This window comes from Oncorhynchus masou, chromosome 20 (genome assembly GCF_036934945.1).
Source record: "Oncorhynchus masou masou isolate Uvic2021 chromosome 20, UVic_Omas_1.1, whole genome shotgun sequence".
NCBI classification, from domain to species: domain Eukaryota; kingdom Metazoa; phylum Chordata; class Actinopteri; order Salmoniformes; family Salmonidae; genus Oncorhynchus; species Oncorhynchus masou.
The window spans coordinates 23,800,364-23,810,363 of record NC_088231.1 but is presented as its reverse complement, the minus strand read 5'-3'; the positions used below and the strand labels follow the sequence as shown (position 1 = coordinate 23,810,363).

The 10,000-nt window shown below is 45.5% G+C and overlaps 1 protein-coding gene across 1 annotated transcript in view; it reads right to left on the bottom strand.

The window, feature by feature from the left end:
* LOC135507192 (huntingtin-like) overlaps positions 1–10,000 on the bottom strand; it is a 190,479-nt gene that overhangs the window by 63,146 nt on the left and 117,333 nt on the right. The window contains exon 46 of the mRNA XM_064926780.1: positions 8,312–8,388. Within this exon, the coding sequence (XP_064782852.1) occupies positions 8,312–8,388 (77 nt within the window). The remainder of the gene's footprint in view (positions 1–8,311; positions 8,389–10,000) is intronic.

Genomic DNA, 10,000 nt, shown 5'->3' with positions numbered 1-10,000 from the left:
ACATCACCAGCATTTTGTGGTAAAAATCTCATCAGGAAAGTAGCTTGTGAAAAGGATATAATGAGCGATGAACACAGCAGAATGTGGACACCCCTTCATACACTATATATACAGCAGAATGTGGACACCCCTTCATACACTATATATACAGGACACCCCTTCATCCACTATATATACAGGACACCCCTTCATCCACTATATATACAGCAGAATGTGGACACCCCTTCATACACTATATATACAGCAGAATGTGGACACCCCTTCATACACTATATATACAGCAGAATGAGGACACCCCTTCATACACTATATATACAGGACACCCCTTCATCCACTATATATACAGCAGCATGAGGACACTCCTTCATACACTATATATACAGCAGCATGAGGACACCCCTTCATACACTATATATACAGGACACCCCTTCATACACTATATATACAGCAGAATGTGGACACCCCTTCATACACTATATATACAGCAGTATGTGGACACCCCTTCATACACTATATATACAGGACACCCCTTCATACACTATATATACAGCAGAATGTGGACACTCCTTCATACACTATATATACAGGACACCCCTTCATACACTATATATACAGCAGAATGTGGACACCCCTTCATACACTATATATACAGCAGTATGTGGACACCCCTTCATACACTATATATACAGGACACCCCTTCATACACTATATATACAGCAGCATGAGGACACTCCTTCATACACTATATATACAGCAGCATGAGGACACCCCTTCATACACTATATATACAGGACACCCCTTCATCCACTATATATACAGCAGCATGAGGACACTCCTTCATACACTATATATACAGCAGCATGAGGACACCCCTTCATACACTATATATACAGGACACCCCTTCATACACTATATATACAGCAGCATGAGGACACTCCTTCATACACTATATATACAGCAGCATGAGGACACCCCTTCATCCTCTATATATACAGGACACCCCTTCATACACTATATATACAGGACACCCCTTCATACACTATATATACAGGACACCCCTTCATCCACTATATATACAGCAGCATGAGGACACCCCTTCATACTCTATATATACAGGACACCCCTTCATCCACTATATATACAGCAGCATGAGGACACCCCTTCATACACTATATATACAGCAGAATGAGGACACCCCTTCATACACTATATATACAGCAGAATGAGGACACCCCTTCATCCACTATATATACAGGACACCCCTTCATACTCTATATATACAGCAGAATGAGGACACCCCTTCATACTCTATATATACAGGACACCCCTTCATACACTATATATACAGCAGCATGAGGACACCCCTTCATACACTATATATACAGCAGAATGAGGACACCCCTTCATACACTATATATACAGCAGAATGTGGACACCCCTTCATACACTATATATACAGCAGAATGAGGACACCCCTTCATACACTATATATACAGCAGAATGAGGACACCCCTTCAACCTCTATATATACAGGACACCCCTTCATCCACTATATATACAGGACACCCCTTCATACACTATATACACAGCAGAATGAGGACACCCCTTCATACACTATATATACAGCAGAATGAGGACACCCCTTCATACACTATATATACAGCAGTATGTGGACACCCCTTCATCCACTATATATACAGGACACCCCTTCATCAACTATATATACAGCAGAATGAGGACACCCCTTCATACACTATATATACAGGACACCCCTTCATACTCTATATATACAGCAGAATGAGGACACCCCTTCATACACTATATATACAGCAGAATGTGGACACCCCTTCATCCACTATATATACAGCAGAATGTGGACACCCCTTCATCAACTATATATACAGCAGAATGAGGACACCCCTCCATACACTATATATACAGCAGAATGAGGACACCCCTTCATACACTATATATACAGCAGAATGAGGACACCCCTTCATCCACTATATATACAGCAGAATGTGGACACCCCTTCATCCACTATATATACAGCAGAATGAGGACACCCCTCCATACACTATATATACAGCAGAATGAGGACACCCCTTCATCCACTATATATACAGCAGAATGTGGACACCCCTTCATCCACTATATATACAGCAGAATGAGGACACCCCTTCATACTCTATATATACAGGACACCCCTTCATACACTATATACACAGCAGAATGAGGACACCTCTTCATCAACTATATATACAGCAGAATGAGGACACCTCTTCATCAACTATATATACAGCAGAATGAGGACACCCCTTCATACTCTATATATACAGCAGAATGTGGACACCCCTTCATCCACTATATATACAGCAGAATGAGGACACCCCTTCATACTCTATATATACAGGACACCCCTTCATACACTATATATACAGCAGAATGTGGACACCCCTTCATCCACTATATATACAGCAGAATGTGGACACCCCTTCATCAACTATATATACAGCAGAATGAGGACACCCCTTCATACTCTATATATACAGCAGTATGTGGACACCCCTTCAAATTAGTGGCTTCGGCTATTTCAGCCACATCCGTTGCTGACAGGTGTATAAAATAAGGCATACAGCCATGCAATCTCCATAGACAAACATTGGCAGTGGAACTGCCTCACTGAAGAGCTCAGTGACTGTCAATGTGGCACCGTCATAAGATTCCAGCTTTCCAATTGGTCAGTTTGTCAAATGTCTGCCGTGCTAGAGCTTCTTCCCCCGATCAACTGTAAGTGCTGTTCTTGTGAAGTGGAAACGTCTAGGGAGCAACAACGGCTCAAGCGCGAAGTGGTAGACCACACAAGCTCCCAGAACGGGAACGCCAAGTGTTGAAGCGTGTTACAACACTCACTACCGAGTTCCAAACTGCCTCTGGAAGCAACATCAGCACAAGAACTGTTCATGACAAGACATGTTCTTCGGGAGCTTCAATGGGTTTCCATGGCCGAGCAGCTGCACACAAGCCTAAGATCACCATGCGCAATGCCAAGCGTCAACTGGAGTGGTGTAAGGCTTGTTCGCTATTGGACGCAGTGGAAACGCGTTCTCTGTAGTGATGAATCACTCTTCACTATCTGGCAGTCCGATGGACAAATCTGGGTTTGGCAGATGCCAGGAGAATGCTACCTGCCCCAATGCACACTGGCAACTGTAAAGTTTGGTGGAGGGGGAATAAATGGTCTGGGGCTGTTTTTCATGGTTCGGGCCCCTTAGTTCCAGTGAAGGGAAATCTTAACGCTACAGCATAACAATGACATTCTAGACGATTCTGTGCTTCCAACTGTGTGGCAACAGTTTGGAGAAGGCCATTTCCTGTTTCAGCCTGACAACGCCCCCCAGTGCACAAAGTGAGATCCATGCAGAAATAGTTTGTTAAGATCAGTGTGGAAGAACTTGACTGGCATGTGCATAGTCCTGACCCCAACCCAATCTAACACCTTCGGGATGAAATGGAACGCCGACTGAGCCAGGCCTCATCGCCCAACATCGTGCCTGACGTCACTAATGATCTTGTGGCTGAATGGCAACAAGTTCCCACAGCAAAGTTCCTACATCTAGTGGAAAGCCTTCCCAGAAGAGTGGAGGATGTTATAGCAGCAATGTTCCAACATCTAGTGGAAAGCCTTCCCAGAGGAGTGGAGGCTGTTATAGCAGCAATGTTCCAACATCTAGTGGAAAGCCTTCCCAGAAGAGTGGAGGATGTTATAGCAGCAATGTTCCTACATCTAGTGGAAAGCCTTCCCAGAAGAGTGGAGGCTGTTATAGCAGCAATGTTCCTACATCTAGTGGAAAGCCTTCCCAGAAGAGTGGAGGATGTTATAGCAGCAATGTTCCAACATCTAGTGGAAAGCCTTCCCAGAAGAGTGGAGCAATGTTCCAACATCTAGTGGAATACCTTCCCAGAAGAGTGGAGGCTGTTATAGCAGCAATGTTCCTACATCTAGTGGAAAACCTTCCCAGAAGAGTGGAGGCTGTTATAGCAGCAAAGGGGGACCAACTCCATATTAATGCCTTCCCAGAAGAGTGGAGGCTGTTATAGCAGCAAAGGGGGGACCAACTCCATATTAAAGCCTTCCCAGAAGAGTGGAGGCTGTTATAGCAGCAAAGGGGGACCAACTCCATATTAAAGCCTTCCCAGAAGAGTGGAGGCTGTTATAGCAGCAAAGGGGGACCAACTCCATATTAAAGCCTTCCCAGAAGAGTGGAGGCTGTTATAGCAGCAAAGGGGGACCAACTCCATATTAATGCCTTCCCAGAAGAGTGGAGGCTGTTATAGCAGCAAAGGGGGACCAACTCCATATTAATGCCTTCCCAGAAGAGTGGAGGCTGTTATAGCAGCAAAGGGGGACCAACTCCATATTAATGCCTTCCCAGAAGAGTGGAGGCTGTTATAGCAGCAAAGGGGGACCAACTCCATATTAATGCCTTCCCAGAAGAGTGGAGGCTGTTATAGCAGCAAAGGGGGACCAACTCCATATTAAAGCCTTCCCAGAAGAGTGGAGGCTGTTATAGCAGCAAAGGGGGACCAACTCCATATTAAAGCCTTCCCAGAAGAGTGGAGGCTGTTATAGCAGCAAAGGGGACCAACTCCATATTAATGCCTTCCCAGAAGAGTGGAGGCTGTTATAGCAGCAAAGGGGGACCAACTCCATATTAAAGCCTTCCCAGAAGAGTGGAGGCTGTTATCCTCTTGATGCTATGGGGGCGCTATTTCATTTTTGGATAAAAAGACATTCCCGTTTTAAGCGCAACATTTTGTCACAAAAAGATGCTCGACTATGCATATAATTGGTAGCTTTGGAAAGAAAACACTGACGTTTCCAGAACTGCAAAGATATTCTCTGTGCGTGGCCTAGAATGTGAGCTACAGGCAAAACCAAGATGAAACGGCATCCAGGAAATGACAAGGATTTTTGAGGCTCCGTTTTCCATTGTCTCCTTATATGGCTGTGAATGCGAGAGGAATGAGTCTGCCCTTTCTGTCGTTTCCCCAAGGTGTCTGCAGCATTGTGACGTATTTGTAGGTATATCATTGGAAGATTGACCATAAGAGACCACATTTACCAGGTGTTCGCCCGGTGTCCTGCGCCGAAATTGGTGCGCAAACCTCAGCTGCAAGTATTTTTCCATGGAATTCAGAGAAGAAAGCAGGCTTCCACGAACGATATATCAATGAAGAGATATGTGAAAAAACACCTTGAGGATTGATTCCAAACAACGTTTGCCATGTTTCGGTCGATATTATGGAGTTAATTCGGAAAAAGTTTGACGTTGTTGGTGACTGAATTTTCGGTTCGTTTCGGTAGCCAAATGTGATGTACAAAACGGAGCGATTTCTCCTACACAAAGACGCTTTCAGGAAAAACTGAACGGGGAGTGGGGAGTTTCAAGAGGTTATAGCAGCAAAGGGGGACCAACTCCATATTAATGCCTTCCCAGAAGAGTGGAGGCTGTTATAGCAGCAAAGGGGGACCAACTCCATATTAATGCCTTCCCAGAAGAGTGGAGGCTGTTATAGCAGCAAAGGGGGACCAACTCCATATTAATGCCTTCCCAGAAGAGTGGAGGCTGTTATAGCAGCAAAGGGGGACCAACTCCATATTAATGCCTTCCCAGAAGAGTGGAGGCTGTTATAGCAGCAAAGGGGGACCAACTCCATATTAAAGCCTTCCCAGAAGAGTGGAGGCTGTTATAGCAGCAAAGGGGGACCAACTCCATATTAAAGCCTTCCCAGAAGAGTGGAGGCTGTTATAGCAGCAAAGGGGGACCAACTCCATATTAATGCCTTCCCAGAAGAGTGGAGGCTGTTATAGCAGCAAAGGGGGGGACCAACTCCATATTAAAGCCTTCCCAGAAGAGTGGAGGCTGTTATAGCAGCAAAGGGGGACCAACTCCATATTAATGCCTTCCCAGAAGAGTGGAGGCTGTTATAGCAGCAAAGGGGGACCAACTCCATATTAATGCCTTCCCAGAAGAGTGGAGGCTGTTATAGCAGCAAAGGGGGACCAACTCCATATTAATGCCTTCCCAGAAGAGTGGAGGCTGTTATAGCAGCAAAGGGGGACCAACTCCATATTAATGCCTTCCCAGAAGAGTGGAGGCTGTTATAGCAGCAAAGGGGGACCAACTCCATATTAAAGCCTTCCCAGAAGAGTGGAGGCTGTTATAGCAGCAAAGGGGGACCAACTCCATATTAATGCCTTCCCAGAAGAGTGGAGGCTGTTATAGCAGCAAAGGGGGGACCAACTCCATATTAATGCCTTCCCAGAAGAGTGGAGGCTGTTATAGCAGCAAAGGGGGACCAACTCCATATTAATGCCTTCCCAGAAGAGTGGAGGCTGTTATAGCAGCAAAGGGGGACCAACTCCATATTAATGCCTTCCCAGAAGAGTGGAGGCTGTTATAGCAGCAAAGGGGGACCAACTCCATATTAATGCCTTCCCAGAAGAGTGGAGGCTGTTATAGCAGCAAAGGGGACCAACTCCATATTAATGCCTTCCCAGAAGAGTGGAGGCTGTTATAGCAGCAAAGGGGGACCAACTCCATATTAATGCCTTCCCAGAAGAGTGGAGGCTGTTATAGCAGCAAAGGGGGACCAACTCCATATTAATGCCTTCCCAGAAGAGTGGAGGCTGTTATAGCAGCAAAGGGGGACCAACTCCATATTAATGCCTTCCCAGAAGAGTGGAGGCTGTTATAGCAGCAAAGGGGGACCAACTCCAATTAAAGCCTTCCCAGAAGAGTGGAGGCTGTTATAGCAGCAAAGGGGGACCAACTCCATATTAATGCCTTCCCAGAAGAGTGGAGGCTGTTATAGCAGCAAAGGGGGACCAACTCCATATTAAAGCACATTTAGAATGAGATGTTAGACGAGAAGTGTCCACATACTTTTGGTCATGTAGTGTAGCTTTAACATAAGAAGATAATGGAGAGGAACAGGAAAGGAGAGGAACAGGAAAGGAGAGGAACAGGAAAGGAGAGGAGCAGGAAAGGAGAGGAACAGGAAAGGAGAGGAGCAGGAAAGGAGAGGAGCAGGAAAGGAGAGGAACAGGAAAGGAGAGGAGCAGGAAAGGAGAGGAACAGGAAAGGAGAGGAGAGGAACAGGAGAGGAACAGGAAAGGAGAGGAGCAGGAAAGGAGAGGAGCAGGAAATGAGAGGAACAGGAAAGGAGAGGAACAGGAAAGGAGAGGAGCAGGAAAGGAGAGGAGCAGGAAAGGAGAGGAACAGGAAAGGAGAGGAGCAGGAAAGGAGAGGAACAGGAAAGGAGAGGAACAGGAAAGGAGAGGATCAGGAAAGGAGAGGAACAGGAAAGGAGAGGAACAGGAAAGGAGAGGAACAGGAAAGGAGAGGAGCAGGAAAGGAGAGGAACAGGAAAGGAGAGGAGCAGGAAAGGAGAGGAACAGGAAAGGAGAGGAGCAGGAAAGGAGAGGAACAGGAAAGGAGAGGAACAGGAAAGGAGAGGAACAGGAAAGGAGAGGAACAGGAAAGGAGAGGAACAGGAAAGGAGAGGAACAGGAAAGGAGAGGAACAGGAAAGGAGAGGAACAGGAAAGGAGAGGAACAGGAAAGGAGAGGAACAGGAAAGGAGAGGAACAGGAAAGGAGAGGAGCAGGAAAGGAGAGGAGAGGAAAGGAGAGGAACAGGAAAGGAGAGGAACAGGAAAGGAGAGGAACAGGAAAGGAGAGGAGCAGGAAAGGAGAGGAGAGGAAAGGAGAGGAACAGGAAAGGAGAGGAACAGGAAAGGAGAGGAGAGGAAAGGAGAGGAACAGGAAAGGAGAGGAGCAGCAGAGGAGAGGAGAGGAGAGGAACAGGAAAGGAGAGGAACAGGAAAGGAGAGGAGAGGAACAGGAAAGGAGAGGAGAGGAGAGGAGCAGGAAAGGAGAGGAACAGGAAAGGAGAGGAGAGGAGAGGAACAGGAAAGGAGAGGAGAGGAGAGGAGCAGGAAAGGAGAGGAGAGGAGCAGGAAAGGAGAGGAACAGGAAAGGAGAGGAACAGGAAAGGAGAGGAGAGGAGAGGAACAGGAAAGGAGAGGAACAGGAAAGGAGAGGAGAGGAGAGGAACAGGAAAGGAGAGGAACAGGAAAGGAGAGGAACAGGAAAGGAGAGGAACAGGAAAGGAGAGGAACAGGAAAGGAGAGGAACAGGAAAGGAGAGGAACAGGAAAGGAGAGGAACAGGAAAGGAGAGGAACAGGAAAGGAGAGGAACAGAAAAGGAAAGGAGCAGCAGAGGAGGAGGGAAGAGTATTGTTACCGTTGAGCTAGTCCACTGATCTGAAGGTATTCCTGGATTCTGTCCAGTTCCTCCACCGGCAGCTGGACTAAACAGTTCTATAGAGGAACAGAGAGAGAACATGTTCAGCTGGACTAAACTGTTCTATAGAGGAACAGAGAGAGAACATGTTCAGCTGGACTAAACTGTTCTATAGAGGAACAGAGTACATGTTCAGCTGGACTAAACTGTTCTATAGAGGAACAGAGAGCATGTTCAGCTGGACTAAACTGTTCTATAGAGGAACAGAGAGAGAACATGTTCAGCTGGACTAAACTGTTCTATAGAGGAACAGAGAACGTGTTCAGATCGACTAAACTGTTCTATAGAGGAACATAGAACATGTTCAGCTGGACTAAACTGTTCTATAGAGGAACAGAGAGAGAGAACATGTTCAGCTGGACTAAACTGTTCTATAGAGGAACAGAGAGAGAGAACATGTTCAGCTGGACTAAACTGTTCTATAGAGGAACAGAGAGAGAGAACATGTTCAGCTGGACTAAACTGTTCTATAGAGGAACAGAGAGAGAACAAGTTCAGCTGGACTAAACTGTTCTATAGAGGAACAGAGAACATGTTCAGCTGGACTAAACTGTTCAATAGAGGAACAGAGAGAGAACATGTTCAGCTGGACTAAACTGTTCTATAGAGGAACAGAGAGAGAGAACATGTTCAGATGGACTAAACTGTTCTATAGAGGAACAGAGAGAGAGAACATGTTCAGATGGACTAAACTGTTCTATAGAGGAACAGAGAGAGAACATGTTCAGCTGGACTAAACTGTTCTATAGAGGAACAGAGAGAGAGAACATGTTCAGCTGGACTAAACTGTTCTATAGAGGAACAGAGAACATGTTCAGCTGGAATAAACTGTTCTATAGAGGAACAGAGAGAGAGAACATGTTCAGATGGACTAAACTGTTCTATAGAGGAACAGAGAGAGAGAACATGTTCAGCTGGACTAAACTGTTCTATAGAGGAACAGAGAGAGAACATGTTCAGCTGGACTAAACTGTTCTATAGAGGAACAGAGAACATGTTCAGCAGGACTAAACTGTTCTATAGAGGAACAGAGAGCATGTTCAGCTGGACTAAACTGTTCTATAGAGGAACAGAGACCGTGTTCAGATCGACTAAACTGTTCTATAGAGGAACATAGAACATGTTCAGCTGGACTAAACTGTTCTATCGAGGAACAGAGAGAGATAACATGTTCAGCTGGACTAAACTGTTCTATAGAGGAACAGAGAGAGAACATGTTCAGCTGGACTAAACTGTTCTATAGAGGAACAGAGAACATGTTCAGCTGGACTAAACTGTTCTATAGAGGAACAGAGAGAGAGAACATGTTCAGCTGGACTAAACTGTTCTATAGAGGAACAGAGAGAGAGAACATGTTCAGCTGGACTAAACTGTTCTATAGAGGAACAGAGAGACAGAACATGTTCAGCTGGACTAAACTGTTCTATAGAGGAACAGAGAGACAGAACATGTTCAGATGGACTAAACTGTTCTATAGAGGAACAGAGAGAGAGAACATGTTCAGATGGACTAAACTGTTCTATAGAGGAACAGAGAGAGAGAACATGTTCAGATGGACTAAACTGTTCTATAGAGGAACAGAGAGAGAACATGATCAGCTGGACTAAACAGTTCTATAGAGGAATAGAG